We start from the raw sequence: 22,355 nt of genomic DNA, 5'->3' as shown, positions 1-22,355 counted from the left end.
GAAAAACTGAAACCATCTCCGCTAAGATCAGGAACAAGACAAGGTTGCCCACTCTCACCACTATTATTCAACATAGTTTTGGAAGTTTTAGCCACAGCAATCAGAGAAGAAAAAGAAATAAAAGGAATCCAAATCGGAAAAGAATAAGTAAAGCTGTCAGTGTTTGCAGATGACATGATACTATACATAGAGAATCCTAAAGATGCTACCAGAAAACTACTAGAGCTAATCAATGAATTTGGTAAAGTAGCAGGATACAAAATTAATGCACAGAAATCTCTTGCATTCCTATACACTAATGATGAAAAATCTGAAAGTGAAATTAAGAAAACACTCCCATTTACCATTACAATAAAAAGAATAAAATATCTAGGAATAAACCTACCTAAGGAGACAAAAGACCTGTATGCAGAAAATGATAAGACACTGCTGAAAGAAATTAAAGATGATACAAATAGATGGAGAGATATACCATGTTCTTGGATTGGAAGAATCAACACTGTGAAAATGACTCTACTACCCAAAGCAATCTACAGATTCAATGCAATCCCTATCAAACTACCACTGGTATTTTTCACAGAACTAGAACAAAAAATTTCACAATTTGTATGGAAACACAAAAGACCCCGAATAGCTAAAGCAATCTTGAGAACGAAAAATGGAGCTGGAGGAATCAGGCTCCCTGACTTCAGACTATACTACAAAGCTACAGTAATCAAGACAGTATGGTACTGGCACAAAAACCGAAATATAGATCAATGGAACAGGATAGAAAGCCCAGAGATAAACCCACGCACCTATGGTCACCTTATCTTTGATAAAGGAGGCAAGCATATACAGTGGAGAAAAGACAGCCTCTTCAATAAGTGGTGCTGAGAAAACTGGACAGGTACATGTAAAAGTATGCAGTTAGAACACTCCCTAACACCATACACAAAAATAAACTCAAAATGGATTAAAGACCTAAATGTTAAGCCAGACACTATCAAACTCTTAGAGGAAAACATAGGCAGAACACTCTATGACATCAATCACAGCAAGATCCTTTTTGACCCAGCTCCTAGAGAAATGGAAGTAAAAACAAAAATAAACAAATGGGACCTAATGAAACTTAAAAGCTTTTGCACAGCAAAGGAAACCATAAACAAGACCAAAAGACAACCCTCAGAATGGGAGAAAGTATTTGCAAATGAAGCAACTGACAAAGGATTAATCTCCAAAATTTACAAGCAGCTCATGCAGCTCAATAACAAAAAAACAAACAACCCAATCCAAAAATGGGCAGAAGACCTAAATAGACATTTCTCCAAAGAAGATATACAGATTGGCAACAAACACATGAAAGAATGCTCAACATCATTAATCATTAGAGAAATGCAAATCAAAACTACAATGAGAGGGGCTTCCCTGGTGGCGCAGTGGTTGAGAATCTGCCTGCCAATGCAGGGGACACGGGTTCGAGCCTGGGTCTGGGAGGATCCCACATGCCGTGGAGCAACTGGGCCCCTGAGCCACAATTACTGAGCCTGCGCGTCTGGAGCCTGTGCTCCGCAACAAGAGAGGCCGCGATAGTGAGAGGCCTGTGTACTGCAATGAAGAGTGGCCCCCGCTTGCCACAACTAGAGAAAGCCGTCGCACAGAAACGAAGACCCAACACAGCCATAAAAATAAATAAAAATAAATATATTTAAAAAAAAAACTACAATGAGATATCATCTCACACCAGTCAGAATGGCCATCATCAAAAAATCTAGAAATAATAAATGCTGGAGAGGGTGTGGAGAAAAGGGAACACTCTTGCACTGTTGGTGGGAATGTAAATTGATACAGCCACTATGGAGAACAGTATGGAGGTCCCTTAAAAAACTAAAAATAGAACTACCATACGACCCGGCAATCCCACTACTGGGCATATACCCTGAGAAAACCATAATTCAAAAAGAGTCATGTACCAAAATGTTCTTTGCAGCTCTATTTACAACAGCCAGGACATGGAAGCAACTTAAGTGTCCACGAACTGATGAATGGATAAAGATGTGGCACATATATACAATGGAATATTACTCAGCCATAAAAAGAAATTGAGTTTGTTGTATTGAGGTGGATGGATCTAGGGTATGTCATACAGAGTGAAGTAAGTCAGAAAGAGAAAAACAAATACAGTATGCTAACACATATATATGGAATCTAAGAAAAAAAAAAAAGGTCATGAAGAACCTAGGGGTAAGATGAGAATAAAGACACAGACCTACTAGAGAACGGACTTGAGGATATGGGGAGGGGGAAGGGTAAGCTGTGACAAAGTGAGAGAGTGTCATGGACATATATACACTACCAAACGTAAAATAGATAGCTAGTGGGAAGCAGCAGCATAGCCCATGGAGATCAGGTCGGTGGTTTGTGACCACCTAGAGGGGTGGGAGGGAGGGAGATGCAAGAGGGAAGAGATATGGGAACATATGTATATGTATAACTGATTTACTTTGTTATAAAGCAGAAACTAACACACCATTGTAAAGCAATTATACTCCAATAAAGATGTTAAAAATTTTTTTTAATAAACAAATAAACTAAAAAAAAAAAAAAGAATGTTGTGAAGGGATTCCGAAGATGTAATTCAAGTCCCAAATCAGTTGGTCTTAACATACAGATAATTCAGCTGGGTCTGACCCAATCAAGTGAGCCCTTATAAAAGCTGAGAGCATTCTTCTGTTGGGAGTGGGGCGGCAGATCAGATTCAAAGGCTGAGAAGGACCTGACACTGCACAGCTGGCTTTGAAGATGGAGGGGACAGATGAAGAGGCCTACAGGCAGCCTCCAGGGGCTCAGACAGTCAGCCAGGAAACATGGACCTCAGACCTCCAGCTGCAAAACACTGAGGTGCCACTGTTGTCGGAATGAGCATGAAGACAAATTCTTCCCCAGAGTCTTCAGATAAGGGCCCAGCCTGGCCAACCCCTTGGATTTCAGCCTTGAGAAACCCTAAACAGAACTCAGCTGAGCTCAACCTAACTTCTAATCTACATTAACTGTAAGCTGATAACTGGGCATTGTTTTAAGCCTCTAAGTTTGTGGTAATATGTGATGCAGCAACAGAAGACGAATACACTGCTACATAAGTAAACTATAAACTGCCAAAGTGGCATTATTCAACAAAAATCACTTATTATTTCATTTCAAATAGCAAAGAACTGAAATTACATAATTAATACCAGAAAATCTACCATATACACATGCACACACAACAACAAAGCAGAGAAAACAAGTTTGGCATTAAATAAGAATAAATTATTTTTAAAATGAATTTAATTATTTAAAGCATGCCTTTCACTTTTCTAGCCCCATTTTTTTTTTCTTTAATTTTTGACCCTGGATTAAGCAGGTTACATATATTTAGATTAAGCAGGTTATATATATTTAGGTCTTAGCCTAGTCCAAGCCAAGTCTCCTTCTCAATTTTTTTTATTGTGGAAAAATACACAGGAAATGTACCATCTTAACCATTCTTAAGTGTGCAGTTCAGTAGTATTAAATACATTCATAATGTTGTGTCACCATCAGCACAATCCATATCCGGAACTCTTTTCATCTCATAAAACTGAAACTCTGTACCCATTAAACATAACTCCCCATCTCCTCTCATTCCAAGCTCTGGCAACTACCATGCTACTGTCTGTCTCTATGATTTTGATTACTCTAGGTATCTCATGTAAGTGGAATTATATAGTATTTGTCTTTTAGTGACTGGCTTATTTCACTTAGCATAATGACCTCAAGGTCATTGTAGCATATTATATAATTTGCGTGTAGCAAATTATCCATGTTGTAGCATATTATATAATTTCCTCCGTTTTTAAGGCTGAATGTCATTCCATTGTGTGTATATTCCACATTTTGCTTATCCAATCATCTCAAGATGAATGCATTTGGCTTGACTCCATGTTTTAACTATTGTGATTAATGCTGCTATGAACATGGGTGTACAAATATCTCTTCAAGATCCTGCTTTCAATTATTTTGGTATATATCTAGAAGTGTAATTGCTGGATCACATAGTAATTCTATTTTTAACTTTCTGAGGAATCCCATACTGTTTTTCATAGTGTCTGTATCATTTTAAATTCCCACCAACAGTGTACAAGAGTTCCAATTTCTCCACATCCTTGTCAATACTTGTTTTCTGCTTTTTGATAGTAGCCATCCTAATGGTGTGAGGTAGTATCTCACTGTTGTTTTGATTTGCTTTTCCATCGTGATTAGTGATGTTAAGTATCTTTTCATGTACTTATTGGCAATTCGTATATCTTCTTTGGAAAAGTGTCTATTCAAGTCCTTTGCCCGTTTCTGAATCGAGTTGTTTGTTTTGTTGTGTTTTAGGAGTTTTCTATATATTCTAGTTATTAATCTCTTATCAGATACATGGTTTGCAAATATTTTCTCCTAATCTATGGGTTGCTTTTTGACTCTGTTGATAGTCTTTTGCTATACAAAATTAAAAAATTCTCATTAAGTCCAATTTTCCTATTTTTTCTTTTGTTACCTGTGCCTTTGGTGTCATATCCAGAAAAATCACTGCCAAACCCAATGTTGTAAAGCTTTTGTCCTATGTTTTCTCCTCCCTCCTTTTTTACAGATTGTGATTTTTATTCAATTTGGTATTCCAATTAGAGTAAGAGCAATGAGAATTATGTTTTATAAATACTAAATTATTACTACATTATCATGATATGGCTTTACACTGATTGTATACAGAGAAAAAAATAACACTGGAGTTAAGGCAATAACCACATGTGCAAACCAAATACATTACCCTGACATAGTCTTTAGTAAAAGGCTTTTTTGCTTAGGTGATGGTTTATATTGTTGTATGTGGGTCAGTCACTATTTTGAAGGATAAGCTTTGAATGGCTTCATTAAAAAAAAAAATCCCTCCTACTGGTCCACAATGGTCAGAAGAAGCCTGTGGTAATCTCCACTCGTGTCACTTGGAATTACTGCACCCAAGGTCTTCTGATATATCTGACTGAACATCTGTTTTATTTGTACATGATCAATCTCACTTTGAGGGACCACAATCCTGAGCAGGGTGAAGTCATCTGTGTCAGCACCTTCCACAGAATAGCAGCCTCTCATTAGAGAGTTGGGTGGCTCCGGGCACACTGCAAGATGGTCTTCAGGGACTTCCCTGGCAGTCCAGTGGTTAAGACTCTGCGCTTCCAATGCGTGGGTTCGAACCCTGGGTGGGGAACTAGGATCCCGCATGCCGCGCGGCGCTTTTTGACATTTCTGGAAAACTCACAGCTAATATACTGCTTAATCACGACTGAGGCAGCATGGTGCTCTAGAAAAAGTACACAAAGGAAGAAGGCTAGAGTTGAGTCCTGGCTGTACCACTGGATCTCCAGGTGACGTCGGCAATTCATTAGGGTAGGTCTCCGGAAAACAGAATGTTTGCTCAGATCAACTTTGAGTTGTGGCTCTCTGCATTCTACGAATCTAACATGAAATGGTTGGCCATAACCTTGAGCTCTTCTTACCAATTCCAGATCTTTTTTGCAAGAAATGTTATCAGAGGGCAACTTTCCTCTGGGTATTCTTCCTCAGGTTCATGAAGGATGGTGGTGGTAATGATACCTTCCACAGATGTCCAGAGTTTTCAAATGGAAACCCACCTACCCTGAGCCCAATGATAAACAGTCTTGCCTCAGACCTCTCAGCATTGACTCTTTTCTTGGAAATACCACATTCTCTCTCTGGAAAAAGTGAACTGTTCCAGTAACTTTCTTCCCGCTGTCTGTGAGGACAAGATCAGCATGTCACTGCTCTGGGATGTATGTTTCTGTTGTATACATCACAGGGGGCCTGTGATCCTGGAAGATGCCAAGGGGCACTAATCATTTGATTAGAGTAGCTTCCACAGCTTAACAGCTGTTTTTAGTGTTGTTCAAAGTTCTGCCCACAGACCTGTCAACGGGCAACACCTGGGAGCTTGCTGAGATGCAGAATCTTGGCAGTCTCACCCCACACCTTCTTCAATCTCTTTTGTGGTGTTGACTTTAAATGGGTCTGGCATCTCTGGCTCTGTGGCCCCTTCCCTCTTGGGTGTGCAGTTTATAGTAGGCATCCCTGGGCAATGGGGTGTCTTGGAGGTGGGGCTGGGACTGAGAAAGCTCCCTTGGCTGGCCCCTTTGGTGTCCTAACTAAGAAATCATCGCCAAAACCAAAGTCATGAAGCTTTCCCTCAATGTTTTCTTCTAAGAGTTTTAGAGTTTTATAGCTCTTAGGTCTTTGATCCATTTTGTGTTAATTTTTGTTTATGGTCTTAGGTAAGAGTCCAACTTCATTCTTTTGCACGTGGATATCTAGTTTTCCCAGTACCATTTTTGAAAAGACTGTCCTTTCTCCATGGACTTGGCACCCTTGTCAAAAATCGTTTGATCATATATGCAAGGACTTATTCCTGGGCTCTCTATTCTATTCCACTGGCTTATGTGTCTGTCTTTATGCCAGCACCATATTGTTTTGATTACTGTAGCTTTGCAGTAAGTTTTGAAGTCATGAAGTTGTGACTCCTCCAGTTTTGTTCTTTCTCAAGACTGTTTTGACTATTCCAGGTCCTTTGAGGTTCCATATGAATTTCAGGATGGGGTTTTCTAGTTCTGCAAAAATGACATTTGGGTTTTGATAGGATAATCACATTGAATTTGTAGATGACTTTGGGTAGTATTGACATTTTAACAATATTAAGTTTGCCAATCCATGAACATAAATGTGTTTTAATTTAGTTATGTCATCTGTAATTTCTTTCAGCAATGCTTTGTAGTTTTCATAGTACAAGACTTTCTCCTCCTTGATTAAGTTTATTTCTAAGTATTTTATTTTTTAATGCTATTGTAGATGAAATTGCTTTTGTAATTTCCTTTTCAGATTGTTCATTGTTAGCGTATAGAAATGCAACTGATTTTTGTGTGCTGACTTTGTGTCCTGCTACTTTACTTGAATTCATTTATTAGTTCTAACAGGTTTTTTTTGGTTTTATTTTTGAACATGTGTGGAATCTTTAGGGTTTGTTTTTTTTTTCTTAACTTTTTATTTTACATTGGAGTGTAGTTGATTAACAACGTCATGTTAGTTTGAGGTGTTAGGGTTTTATACATATAAGATCATGTCATTTTCAGAGATAATTTTACTTCTTCCTTTCCAATTTGGATGGCTTTTATTTCTTTTTCTTGTATAATTGCTCTTGTTAGAATTTCCAATACCATGTTAAATAGAAATGGTAAAAGCGGGCATCCTTACCTTGTTCTTAATCTTAGAGGAAAAGCTTTCAGTGTTTCACCATTGAGCATGAAGCTCAATGTGGGTTTTTCATACATGGATTTTATTGTGTTAACGTAGTTTCCTTCTATTCCTAGTTTTATGAGTGTAAAAACAAAAAATCTTAATAGGTTGCTGCGTTCAATTATAATGATCAGGTTACCTCTCCCTCCACCCCCTGCCTTCATTCAGTTAATATGGTATACTGCATTGGTTGATTTTCATATGCTGAACCATCCTTGGAACCCACTTGGTCATGGTGTGTAATTCTTTTAATATGCTGCTGAATTCAGTTGGCTAGTATTTTTTTGAAGATTTTTGCATCAATGTTTATAAGTGATAGTGGTCTGTAGTTTTTTCTTGCAGTGTCTTTGTCTGGCTCTGGTATCAGGGTAATGCTGGACACATAGAAAAGTAAGTTACAAAGTATTCCCTGCTCTATAATTTTTTGGTAAAAGTTTGGGAACTATTGGTGTTAGTTCTTCTTCAAATACTTGGTAGAATTCCTCAGATCTAGGGCTCTTCTCTGTTCTTCAAATACTTGGTAGAATTCCTCAGATCTAGGGCTCTTCTCTGTCAGATTTTGATTTTTTGATTCAATCTCCTTATTAGTTATATGTCAATTCAGATTTTCTGTTCTTTGTGATTTAGTCTTGGTAGGTTTCGTGTTTCTAGGAATTTGTCTATTTCATTAGATTATCCAATATGTTGGTGTGCAATTGTTCATAGTACCCTCTTTTAATCCTTTTTATTTTATAGAATAGATAGTAATGTCCATACTTTCATTTTTTATTTTAGTAATTTGAGGGTTTTTTTTCTGGGTTCTTTTTTTTTTCTTCTGGTTCTCTCTTTTCTTCTGGGTTCATCTAGCTAAAGGCTTGTCAATTTTGTTGACCTTTTTGAAGAACCAACTTTTGGTTTCATTAATTTATCTCTATAGTTTTCACTTTTAACAGAATTTCATTCATCGTCACAGTAAAAATTTAGCAGCTCCTTTAGCAGACTTTTACTACTTCAGAAAGATCCTAATTAAATTAGAATTTAGAAGGCTCAGGGCTAAAGACCTCAATTTATAATTTACATTGTTTGATACTACAGTATAGGACAGGAATTAGGTCAATAAATGGGTTCAGAATATGAAACATCCCTAATATAATTTCAGTTTGAAACTGATATTAATACACTGTCAGAGCTACTAGCTCCTTGCTTAGAGAAAAACTGAGGTTCAATAATAAATGGTTAAGGTGTAATATTACGATAAACACAGACTGCTTTTTAACATACTGCCCTGTAGATCAAGTTTGACAGCAAAGAAAAACAAACATAACTGATGATTTCAGTACTTTGGTCTTTTGTTTACAATAAAAGAACTTTAGACAAATTTAAAATTTATTTCAGAATATGGATCTGGAAGGATCCTCAAAACATTACCCATGTCTTAACTGCTATCCCAAACCAGAGACCTTTACAATTAATAACAAAAGAAGCAAAAATCTAAATCCATGTAGTCAACTTAATATTAAGGAATAATCTATAGGTTTTGTTTTCTAACGTTTCTTTGCTTATCATAATGGCTCTCTCTTTTTTTTTTTGGCTGCACCATGCAGCATGCCGGATCTTAGTTCCCCAACCAGGGATCAAACTCATGCCACCTGCAGTGGAAGCGTGGAGTCCTAACCACTGGACTGCTAGGGAATTCCCCATAATGTCTCTTTTGGTCTAATATTTTCAGTAATCTTCCTTGCTATCTTTGTACTGCTAGGATGAGTTTAGATCTGTTTAAAGTTTATTATGAAAGAAAATGAAGGAAAGAAAAACAAAAGCACTGAAATCATGAACTATGAGATTAACGTATTGCTAAGAAAGAAAATAATCTTTATGAGTTGTACTGTGTTTTCATAAAACTAACTACCAATTAATATCACTCAATTAAGAGTAAATCTAACTTATTTCAAAGAGGATCATTTTTTATTTGTAATTATTATAAACAAAATTAATGGTAATAGTTGACACCTTTCAACTAGGGCTCTTTATATAATTTGAAGACCTTACTAATTCTCACTACTTTTCAAGATAATGGTAATTATTTTTTTTTATAATTTTTTTGATGTGGACCATTTTTAAAGTCTTTATTGAATTTGTTATAATACTGCTTGTTTTTTTTTTAATATCTCTGAACTTTTTAATTGAGTTTTTAAAAAATTAATTAATTAATTAATTTATGGCTGTGTTGGGTCTTCGTTTCAGTGCGAGGGCTTTCTCTAGTTGTGGCAAGTGGGGGCCACTCCTCATCGTGGTGCGTGGGCCTCTCACTATCGTGGCCTCTCTTGTTGCGGAGCACAGGCTCCAGACACGCAGGCTCAGTAATTGTGGCTCACGGGCCTAGTTGCTCCGCGGCATGTGGGATCCTCCCAGACCAGGGCTCGAACCTGTGTTCCCTGCACTGGCAAGCAGACTCTCAACCACTGCCCCACCAGGGAAGCCCCATGCTTCTGTTTTATGTTTTGGTTTTTTGGCCGCGAGGCATGTGGGATCTTAGCTCCTCAACCAGGGATCAAACCCGCACCCCTTGCGTTGGAAGGCGAAGTGTTAACCGCTGGACCGCGAGGGAAGTCCCTAATGGTAATTATTGAGAGAAGATAATGAATTGAAGTGTAAATGTCAGCTAAAGGTCAAGAATAGTAAGAACAAAAGAGGCCAGGCTGATATTTTCCACTGGAATAACAGAAAACAACAAAGTTTTCTGAGTTCACAGAGTGGACTTTTAAAAAACATCAATAAACTGACAAACCACCCCCAATCACTAATTTGTTTATACCATTTAATGCTCTGGGCAAAAAGGCACAGGATTAAAAACCCAAAGGCTGTGGAATCTAAAACTGATACAAATGAACTTATTTACAAAACAGAAAACAGACTCACAGACTTAGAAAACAAACTTATGGTTACCAAAGGGAAAAGGTGTGGGGGGGGGGGAGGGATAAATTAGGAGGTTGGGATTAACATATACACACTACTATATATAAAAGAGGTACACAACAAGGACCTACTGCATAGCAGAGGGAACTCTACTCAATACTCTGCAATAGCCTATATGGGAAAAGAATATGAAAAAGAATAGATATCCATATATGTATAACTAAATCACTTTGCTGTACATCTGAAACTAAACACAACATTATAAATCAACTATACTCCAATAAAAAAAAAATCCAAAGGCACAGGATTAAACATCTAAGGTAAAGTCCCTGGAGAAAGTCAAGGACTCTGGTTTATAGTTACCCTGTATATTAAATGAAGATAAAGGATCTTACCATCCACCATTCTAACGATGATATACGTGAAAGTTACTGGAGGAAGTAAAATATATTATGTAAAAGCATTCGACATCTGCAAGATGTGGGGAACATCTTCTTTATACATGTCATAACAAAGCACTGTGAAAAGCAAATGTGCTAGCTATCATGTGTATATATGACCCAGGTTCAATAGAAAGAGCACCAAATCCTAGAAATAATTAGAAAAGTAAAATGTACTATGGGAAGTCAATTTTAAGTTTTAAAAGTTGAACTCATTAAATACTTTTAAAAGACAAAAGTACAGTATACAGATAGGGAACTTAATACAAAGAAAAAGTACTGTATTGAAAATTTTGGAAGCTTATGTCAAGAAATAAATTTTACTTTTTTTTAATTACTAAAGAAAAGAAAATTTTATGTTGCATGACAATAAAGGGATCAATATGAGGAACCATATAGTTGTGCTATTGCTAATAAATAATTAGTAATGATTATGATGATGATTATAAATATCATATTACTAACAGCATCTACCATCTGCTGGGCTCTTACTATGTAGCAGGTATATTACATACAGCCTTTTATCTCTGAGGAAAAAATAGTTAAGATTTGTATGATTTTACATGGACATAATCTTACCGAACCCTTTAAACAGAAACTTCTTTACATGTTTCCTCAATTAAGGAATTTGATGCCCATTAACCTCACTGTTGGAGAAGTGTGGTCTCCCCCCTGAGCTTTTCTGTTAACCTTATTAGACTGTCATTGCTTTCCTGTCCCTGACTTGCCCTATCCTCCCCTTTTTAAAGCAATACATTGGAACTAATTTGGGGAATACAAGATGTAAAAGTCTCATCTTAATTATCACAGGGCTTGCTATAGAAGCTGAGAATATACTAAACACCTACTTCAACTGATTCTGTGTATAGAAAATTGACTCATATATATCAGAAGCTGTTCATGCACTCTGGCACATGAGGCCTACTTGTTAACAAAAATCAGTTCTATTATTTCCTCCCTAACAAGGGTTACCAACACAATTTGGACTCACCATCCTACTGTTCAGTAGTTTGTGGGAATAGGGATCAATGTTTGAACTGCTCCGAAATATGTTTTGGATTGTATTTATAGGTACATGTATACAGATGAACATCCCTAGACAAAGCATTTGTCAGGTACAAAGATACAATTGGAAAACCATGGGAAAGTTGAGTTTGAACCTTAGAGCATAAGATTCCTAATTTTATGTTTCAAATAAATGGCAGAAATAAACACAAGTAATTTACCCTAAATTTAATGTGAAAAATCTATTTCTGAGAAAAATCAAACCACAAAGACCATATGATTAAGTTATACAAAGGAAACCAAAGCAAACACTTCCCCCCCCATTTATCCCATGTTAAAGATTAGTGGTAGTCTAACAAATTAAGATTTTTCTGGATTTAGAAACCTGACACCTCACTACCCCAAACCTTCCAAATATTTAATAATCATACAAAGTCCAACATATCACTCAAGATTTGCAACAGGAATAGTGTGTGTGTGGCAACAGAAAAATTACTAAGCAAAAACCCTTTGTACAATTATTTGGGACCATATCAACAATTCAGAACAACTCCAAAGCAATTATGTGGGAAAGTGAACTTCTTGACATTAATGCACACATACTGCTTGAATTAGTTCTAAAGCATTCTTAAGAAATTCTTAAGAAGTAATCCTAAAACTTCTCTAAAAGATTATAGTCTCAAATAAAACTGAATAAAAAACACAATTAACATTTCTGAAGAATAAAGAGTCACAGAAGCGAAATTATTTATAGAAGAAATGGTCAAGGAGTTCTATGAGATAATATCTGCTTGGAACCATTCAAGGTGATGCCTAATGTCTGCTGGCCTCTCTCCAGCTTGATGAAATTATTATTATTATTGTTATTATTATTATTTTGGTTTATGCAACTTTATTGAAGAAAAATAAATCAATTACTAGCAGAGCTATTAGTTTATCACTTATCCATTGACAACTTGCATCATTTACTCAGTGTTACATTAAACAGTGTATTGGGGAGGGAGATGCAAGAGGGAAGAGATATGGGAACATATGTATATGTATAACTGATTCACTTTGTTATAAAGCAGAAAGTAACACACCATTGTAAAGCAATTATACTCCAATAAAGATGTTAAAAAAAAACCCAAAACAAAACAGTGTATTGGAAGACAGATTAACTAATAGCTCCAAGCCTCCTAACAATGTAAATGAAAACTACAAAATGTGTGAGACCCTATTTTGGAATACAAAGAGTGTTTGACTTCCAATTTCCGTTCTCTGTAGAACAAGAACAGGTCATTCCTTTATTGACATGCAGAAAAACACATCACATTTTCCATTCTGCTGATGCTATAAATTCAATACCAATTCTCCAGCCACATCAGTTATGAGCATAAAGTATATCATGTAACCTCAAATCTCTAACAGTGGAAGGTTTAAACAAGAATGGATGCTGCTAGAATAATGCTGCTTCCTTTGATGTGACAACTCAGCTTCCAACTTCCTCCCCCTCAGATGATTCTTCAGCACATTAGAGCAGTGAGGAATGGTTTTTGTCTCATAACAAAGTTAGAGTGAAGACACTGGCCACATAATACACATGCTCCATTTTTAAAAAAAATACTTCTGAATCTTGGGTAACTGTTCTCTTGTAACGACTTTTCAGTTTCTAAAAGCAGTTACTGTCCAAAGCTGGAAGAACTTAAGTCTCCTCAGATGAGCATGTGAATGAATGGAGGGAGGTAAACAAAAAATAAAATGAAAAAAGATGAGGTCTGATAGGGGAGCAGCCAGATAAGAAAATCAAAAAAGGAACCGTAATTTAAAGTTTATTCCAGTTGTAATGAAGGTTATTCTGACTTTAAGGTAGCATCACATGGCATACTTCTGAGTCCATTCCCGAGATAGCCTGCTGTACTTATCTCTGTCTGTTTTATAGATCCATGCAACCTCTGGCACTAGGGGGTCATCTGGGTTTGGATCACATAGCAGTGAACAAATGGAAAAAAGAACATTTTATGTAAATGTTATCCTTAACAAATAGTAGAAAATCATAAGATTTCTTTACAGTTTTATACTATGACATCCCTTCATTTAAAAATGAGTTTTTCTAAATAAAATACTGAGGGGATGGTCAGGAAATTAAGACTTGGAAATGGATGAAATGGATGCTTCCTTAGGAAAACATTTCCATTTCCCTAAGTCACTTTAAATATTACTATGCTGAAGGAAGACAACAGACATAAATTATGTTCACGGTAGCTGACTTTCAGAACGACAGAGAGGAAAGCAGAGAATGTATTGATTAATTCAAAATTCTTAATAGGGAACCTACATTAATTGGCACATACATCTAAAATTTGAGTAAAAATAATAGTTGCTATTTAAAATTAAACCTTCAGTCAGTATCTTAGAGGTACCAAAAGAAGATGAAATGCCTAGTAGCATTTTTTAAAAAAGACATTTCATAATAGGTTACTCCATATTAAGTTAAGAGGTAACTCTATATTAACCGGATTATTTTTTAAACAAGACACTCTATTCCCTGTTGATTCTTAAAACAGCTGACTTTATTTTACATTATGTGAAAACAGAATAACAATTTTTTTTCTAGTTTTATATACTTCATTCCTAATTTCCATTACTTAAATCTCTTCTCTGTATATTATTCCAACTGTAAGCCCCTTGCCAGACACCTTGCACAGAGGCATCTTGGACTTCAAAACCTCCAAGCAGAATAAATATACCCACATATAGTAAATTCTTAACAAACATTTGAGAAAACAATGAATATAGCATTCAGTGGATTAACATAAAACAAATTCTCATATTCTCCTTGTTCCTCCTCCCAGTCGTTATAATCACCACACTATACGGAACGTGATGTCAGAGACCAGGCCCATTTTTCCTTGCTACACTATTTCCTTGCCATGCAATAGGTTTTCAGTAAGTGTCTGGGGAATGCATGAAATTCTCCTGTAGTATGAACAACTGGGCCATGATTCAAGAATGGTCGTCAAAACGTTTTTGTGCTTACTGCCAAGGGCAACACAACACACATGGTAGGAAATGCAACACAGGCATACCTCATTTTACTGCACTTGGCTGATACTGTGTTTTTACAAACTGAAGGTCTGTGGCAACCCTGCAAGTCTATCGGCACCATTTTTGCAACAGCGTTTGCTCACTTTGTCACGTTTTGGTAATTCTCACAATATTCCAAACTCTGTCATTATTATTTTATTTGTCATGGCGACCTGTGATCAGTGATCTTTGATGTTACTACTGTAATTGTTTTGGGGTGCGTCAAACCACATCCATGTAAGACAGCAAGCTTAACCAATAAAATGTGTGTGTGTTCTGACTGCTCCGCCAACCGGCCAGCCGTTCCCGTCTCTCTCCCTCTCCTCGGGCCTCCCTGTTCCCTGAGATGCAGTAACACTGAAATCAGGCCAGTTAATAATCCTATACTGGCATTTAAGTGTTCAAGTGAAAGGCAGAGTCGCACGTCTCTCAGTTTAATTCAAAAGCTAGAAATGATTAAGTTTAGTGAGGAAGGCATATCGAAAGCTGAGACAGACTGAAAGCTAGGGCTGCTGTGCCAAGCAATCAGCCAAGCTGTGAGCACAAGAGGAAAGTTCTTGGAGGAAAGTGCTACTCCAGTGAACACACCAACGACAGGGAAGTGAAACCGCCTTACTGCTGACATGGAGAGAGTTGTAGTGGTCTGGAGAGAAAATCCAAGCAGCCACAACATTCCCTTAAGCCAAAGCCTAATGCAGAGCAAAGCTCTGACTCACTCTCGGCAATTCTGTGAAGGTTGAGAGAGGTGAGGAAGCTGTGGAAGATTAAAGCCAACAGAGCTTGGTTCATGAGACTGAAGAAAAGAAGCCATCTCCGTAACATAAAAGTGCAAGGTGAAACAGCAAGTGTGATGTAGAAGCTGCAGCAAGTTATCCAGAAGATCTAATAGCCTTCTACTGGAAAAAGATGCCATCTAGGACTTCCATAGCTAGAGAGGAGAAATCAATGCCTGAGTTTCAAAGGACAGGCTGATTCTCTTGTTAGGGGCTAATGCAGCTGGTGACTTTCAGTTGAAGCCAGTGCTCACTTACCATCCTGAAAATCCTAGGGCCCTTCAGAATTATACTAAACCTACTCTGCCTGTGCTCTATCAATGGAACAACAAAGCCTAGATGATAGCACATCTATTTCCAACATGGTTAACTGAATATTTTCAGCCCACTGTTGAGACCTACTGCACAGAAAAAAAGATTCCTTTCAAAATACTGATACTACCACTCACTGACAATGCACCTGGTCACCCAAGAGCTCTGATGGAGATGTACAACAAGATTCATGTTGTTTTTAATGCCTGCTAACACAACATCCATTCTGCAGCCCACGGATCAATGAGTAATTTCAACTTTCAAGTCTTATTACTTAAGAAATACATTTTGTAAGGCTATAGCTGCCACAGATGGTGATTCTTCTGACAGATCTGGGCAAAGTAAACTGAAAGCCTCTGGAAAGATTCACCATTCTAGGTGCCATTCAGAACACTTGTGATTCATGAGAAGAGGTCAAAATATTAACAGTAATAGCAGTTTGGAAGAATTTGATTCCAGCCCTCCTGGATGACTCTGAGGGGTTCCAGACTTCAGTGGAAGAAGTAACCGCAGATGTGGTGGAAATAGCAAAGGAACTAGAATTAGAAGTGGGGCCTGAAGACGTGACTGAACTGCTGCAATCTTATGATAAAACTTTTAACAGACGAGGCGTTGCTTCCTGTGGGTGAGCAAAGAAAGTGGTTTCTTGAGATGGCATCTACTCCTGGTGAAGATGCTGTGAAAATTATTGAAATGACAACAAAGGATTTAGAATATTAGATAAACTTGGATGATGAAGCAGCAGCCGGGTCTGAGAGGATTTGATTCCAATTTTGTAAGAAGTTCTACTGTGGGTAAAATGTTACCAAACATCATTGCATGCTACAGAGAAATGGTTCATGAAAGGAAGTGTAAATTGATGCAGCAAACTTCATTGTCTTAAGAAATGGCCACAGTGACCCCAACCTTTAGCAACCACCACCCTGATTAGTCAGCAGCCATCAGCATCAAGGCAAGATGCTCCACCAGCAAAAAGATTATGCTTTGCTGAAGGCTCAGATGATGGATAGCATTTTTTTAGCAATAAAGTATTTTTAATTAAGGTCTGAACCTTAATTAAAAGTTCACTACGAATTAATACATAATGCTACTGCACCCTTAACAGACTACAGTAGAGCATAAACATAACTTTTATATATGCTGGGAAACCAAAAAATTCGTGTGACTTGCTTTATCGCGATATTTGCTTTACTGCAGTGGTCTGGAAACGAACCTGCAGTAAGTTCAACGTATGCCATAATCCAAATTAATCGCTTGTTGATAAATGTGACCTGGAAGAGTGAACATTAGGTGTAGAAAAGAAACTAGAAGGAAATCTTTTACTATTTCAATCTCACAAATGCAATAGAATTGAAGCACTTTCTCTGATCCAATCAGGATACTGGCATTCTGCCATCACTGAGCGTACTGACTGCAGGCATGACATTTTTTTGCAAGTGCTATTACTAAAAATGACTAGAAAAATTATGTTATTCCTCCAAATTTCTTAGATAATTACCACCTTACGATACTGAATCAGTGGGGCCTAAATGCTTTTTTACTGCTGTATGAGTTGCTATCATTTTCTAACACATTTCTGGCATATAATGAAGAATAAAGTTTTTGACTGAATGAAGGAATGAAATAACCTTTAAAAGAACCTTCTTAAATTATTCTGCAAAAATAAGGTATAAGTTTTGGCATGTAGCCCTCAAGGTCTTTAGGATGTAGAAAGAATGACAGAATATTTTCTCCAAAAATAGAATTCTTTATTCATAGGGCTAAACTAAAACAGAAATGTTTGGCTTCCCTGGTGGCGCAGTGGTTGAGAGTCTGCCTGCCAGTGCAGGGCACACAGGTTCGAGCCCTGGGCTGGGAGGATCCCACATACCATGGAGCAACTAAGCCCGTGTGCCACAACTACTGAACCTGCACTCTAGAACCTACGAGCCACAACTACTGAAGCCCGCACGCCTGGAGCCCGTGCTCCGCAGCAGGAGAAGCCACCACAATGAGAAGCCTGCGCACCAAAGAGAGGAGTGGTCCCCGCTCACCGCAACTAGAGAAAAGACCGCATGCAGCAACGAGGACCCAACGCAGCCAAAAATAAATAAATAAACAAATTTATTAAAAAAAAATAAAATGAAACAGAAATGTGAGAGAGAGCATTTTAAGACAACATTTTATGGTAGATTAAAGGTCTTTCCTACTGAGAGGCAGGGTCTTATGCCTTCCCCCTTGAATCTGGGCAGGCTTTATTGACATGTGTCATCAAAAGACAACAGTGGAAGTGACATTCTGGGACTTCTGAGCCTAGGTCAAAAGAAAGCTTGCAGCTTTGCTTGGCTACTGGAACATTCTTTCTGGAACTCTGAGTTGCCCATAATGAGTCTGACTACCTGGGCCTACTGTGCTGGAGGGACCACAGGTAGGTGCTCCCAGTTCCAGCTGAACCCACATTCCAGTCATTCCCACCAAGGGGTCAGATATGTGAGTGAAACAGTTGTGGACCTTCCAGGCCAGCCCACCTGCCATTTAAATATCAGCGAGGGATCTCTTTTGACGCCTTGTATGAGAGAAGATTCACTCAGCCAAGCCCTTGTTCCAAACCCTGACTCACAAATCATGAGATATCAAAAAATAAAATGTTGTTTTAAAATTGTGAGCTCTTTGTTTTGTGATCATCTGTTGTATAGCAATAGATAACAGGAACACTTAGAAGTGAACACTGTGAGTACTGCTTGAAACAATTTTTATCTATCTTGAATCTGTGGACCAACTCATCAATTTCTATCCCTGCCTAGAATTAAAAGCCTTCTGAGTGGTTAGTTCTAAGTCTAAAAGCCTTCTGAGTGGTTAGTTCTAAGTCATCATACATGTGTAGCATCAAAAGCCTCAAGTGAGGGCTTCCCTGGTGGCGCAGTGGTTGAGACTCTGCCTGCCAATGCAGGGGACACGGGTTCGAGCCCTGGTCTGGGAGGATCCCACATGCCGCGGAGCAACTGGATCCGTGAGCCACAACTGCTGAGCCTGCGCGTCTGGAGCCTGTGCTCCGCAACAAGAGAGGCCGCGACAGTGAGAGGCCCGCGCACCGCGATGAAGAGTGGCCCCCGCTCGCCGCAACTAGAGAAAGCCCTCGCACAGAAACGAAGACCCAACACAGCCAAAAATAAATAAATCAATTTAAAAAAAAAAAAAAAAAAAAAAAAGCCTCAAGTGACCTTTTTTTCCCCACCAACCTCTTTTCTCAGTCATAGTTGATCAATTGCTTCCCCTAGGGTTGTTTTTGCCAATAGAACTCCTGCAGTTTCAATCTCTCTAATTCTAATCTCCTCTAATCTTAGGTTATTTTCGACTCTCACAACACGGATAGGTGCAGAATGGAACGAAAAAGTATAAAGCCACTAAAAAAACATACTGGCCACATACAAATAAAAAGAAATATATTACATGATACAAGCATATCAAAGACCTAGACTCAACAAGCTAATCCAGATGACTCCAAAAAACAGCTGATAGGCATGTCGCGAAGGGTCAACTTACCCTTTTACAATTCTGAAAGTGAGTTTTATATGAAAAGTATAATTATATATAGAATATTTAATATTTGTAGACAGAGGAAAAAATCCTGTTTACCTGCAAATCAATATTGTTGTCAATGCAACGTTCATTCTTCTCTGCCAAAATCTTCCCATAGTTTTCGGATTTGATAAGATTTTCAACTCCAGTTGCATCTTTCACTTCTGCCTCCAAATCCTTCATTGTTTCAGTTTCATTTTTTACAGTAACAGTATCAGACATCCTCATTAGCAAAGGTTATTTTAGAATTCTACAGGGAACCTGAAGCCTTAGCAAGCAAGAAAAAAAAATTTAATTCAGTTTGAAACATTTCTTACATTCAGTAGTGCACAACATTGACTAAGTGCCTTCTATGTTCCAGGAATAATGTCAAATATACACGGATAGAAGCAAAATTCCTGCTTCTAAGGAACTGTAAAATACAGTTTAGTGGCAGACATATTCAAATATAAAAAAATCATAAAACAATGAGATAAGGGCTATAATAAGGGTATGAGGTGATTTTGATGTGCACACCACTTGTGAAAATTCCCAAGAAACATTAAGGAATAAGCCCTATTGAGATGTAAGGTAATGGTTGGAGAATTATAAATGTATATTTAGATGACATCAGAAATCTTTTTCTCTGAAGGGATATTATGAGTATTACCCTGTGAAAAAAAATTTTCCTGTCATAGCTTTCATCTAGATTTCTAAAATTTCTAGGGCTTCCCTGGTGGCGCAGTGGTTGAGAATCTGCCTGCTAATGCGGGGGACACGGGTTCGAGCCCTGGTCTGGGAAGATCCCACATGCCACGGAGCAGCTGGGCCCGTGAGCCACAACTGCTGAGCCTGCGCGTCTGGAGCCTGTGCCCCGCAACGGGAGGGGCCGCGGTAGTGAAAGGCCCGCGCACCGCGATGAAGAGCGGTCCCCGCGCCGCGATGAAGAGTGGCCCCCACTTGCCGCAACTAGAGAAAGCCCTCGCACGAACCAAAGACCCAACACAGCCAAAAATAAATAATAAATAAATAAATAAAGTAGCTATAAAATTTCTAATTTGTTACATTAACCTGCAATTCCAAAAGGAAATAACTTAAAAAACAGACAGTAACATTCTATATAAAACACAGTTGTGAATCTTCACTAATAACTGTTCAGTGTTATGAATCCAGCATTGAAAACTCTCCTGACTCATGTGATTCAGGGTCAAACAACACATATGGGCTCTATAGATCAAATATATAAGATGCCAATATATTTCATATCTTTAGTGAGTTTAAGACAACAATGGGGACTTTACACTGAATATCAAATAGGAATGTTATCAGATAAAGCTGTCATTTTAGGACATGTGAGAAATGTGAACCTGAACAGCAGAACTTGATGTAAACCACTTGTTTTTTTCTAGCCTTATTGAGATATAGTTCATATATAACAGTGTGTAAGCCTAAGGAGTACAACGTGATGATTTGATACACTTATATACTGTGAATGGTTAACACAATCCATCACCCCACATAATTAAATTTTTGTGTGTGTGGTGAGGAACAAAGACAACTTATTTCAAAATGAATCAAAAAAATGTAGATGAATTGATGGAAAGGTAGAGGGATGGATATCGATGGACAGATGCAGGTTAAAGCAAGTATGATAAAATGTTAATGATAGAATGCAGGTGTGGTTAAATGGCTGTTCACTGTAAAATTCTTTCAACTTCTCCGTATTTCTAAAAATTTCATAATAAAATCTAGAGGGGGGTGAAAAAAACCAGTAGAACTTGTCTTTCCTATATAGAAAATTCAAGAGTTCTTTTCCTGAAAGAATGTTTTGCAACTAAGTATCTAAACAGATTTCAGGAATCCATAAATACATCTGAAAAGCTTAAAAAAAAAAAAAAAGTCTTCATTAATTATATCCACACCAAAGTTAAGTGGTTCATTCTCAAAACAGTAAGGTTACTAAGGCGGGAGGGGGTACTTAAAGTACTCTGGCTCCTTGCTTTTTGTATATAAGATTTTGAAAGAAAAAGTGAGATGTTTTTCTCAAGTGACAAGACAGGTTACCTGATGTGTCCTATGGATTTGGGATTGTGGTGTCCCACAAAAATAAAATAAAATAATCCAACGTTCTTTCTCACAGTTGTCAGCCAGGATGTCACTTGTCTTGACCAATTTGGAATCTGGCAGGAGGAGTCCCATGTCCTTGTCACCACTGTAGATTCCTGGACTGAAATGGACTGTCTTGGATCAAATATATCATACCTTTCAGTGGCCTAAAATTAAAACAAAAGAAAACATTATACAAAATAGCCAAGGGAAATGAAACACTACACAGTAAATTGGAAATTTAAAATATTACTGTTGGTGACTTTATTATTTTCTTGTCCTAAACAAGAGCCAGAACACTTAATTACAACCAATTCTGACATGCATTGGTTTTGTGAGCCTGGGTAAACCATGAGGCCACCTAGAGAGTTCTGCAGTAAAAGCAGAAGGAAGAAGAAAGCAAGGGAATGTATTCAGAACCAAGTATATGGTCTGTGTTGTAAGGGAGATATAATTTTCATTTTAAAAGGTTTTGCCAAGATCAGAACCAGTTCTTGCCTCCAAGAACTATGATTTTTAGAGTTTTCTTCCAGAGCTACAACTCTATGGACTTAAGACAGTAATTCTGAAAAATAATCATATTCCAGGTTTTTAAAAGTACAAAAGAACAAAAGCTTTGATAAGCCATTAAACATTTTCAAAGAAACGCACATTGTCTATAAAGGGTGGCATGACTATTTATAAAGACATCTGAAAGACTAATGCCAAAATTCTCTCAGTGTCATCTGTTTTGAAAGTTAGTTTCATTTAAAATTTTTTTGGTGCAAGTGACTACATCACAGCAAAAAAAACACTCTAAAAATCCTATATAGCTCTTCCATCTTCCTTTGACAATTTTGTTGTCAATAAACAGAACAGCACAATTTTAAGGTGAAACAAC

General features: G+C 37.6%; 1 protein-coding gene across 12 annotated transcripts in view; it reads right to left on the bottom strand.

The window, feature by feature from the left end:
- The window catches only part of R3HDM1 (R3H domain containing 1), a 197,991-nt gene that overhangs the window by 105,530 nt on the left and 70,106 nt on the right, over positions 1–22,355 (bottom strand). For all 12 annotated transcript variants that reach the window (XM_057551221.1, XM_057551226.1, XM_057551227.1 and 9 more), the window contains exons 2-3: positions 21,434–21,642; positions 19,448–19,658 (exon numbers count right to left, since the gene is read on the bottom strand). In XM_057551221.1, coding sequence (XP_057407204.1) covers positions 19,448–19,618 — 171 coding nt within the window. In that variant the 5' untranslated portion in view covers positions 19,619–19,658; positions 21,434–21,642. The remainder of the gene's footprint in view (positions 1–19,447; positions 19,659–21,433; positions 21,643–22,355) is intronic.

The sequence above is a fragment of the Balaenoptera acutorostrata genome, chromosome 8 (genome assembly GCF_949987535.1).
Source record: "Balaenoptera acutorostrata chromosome 8, mBalAcu1.1, whole genome shotgun sequence".
NCBI classification, from domain to species: domain Eukaryota; kingdom Metazoa; phylum Chordata; class Mammalia; order Artiodactyla; family Balaenopteridae; genus Balaenoptera; species Balaenoptera acutorostrata.
Note: the sequence above shows the minus strand (reverse complement) of the source record. Positions and strands in the feature narration are given on the sequence as shown.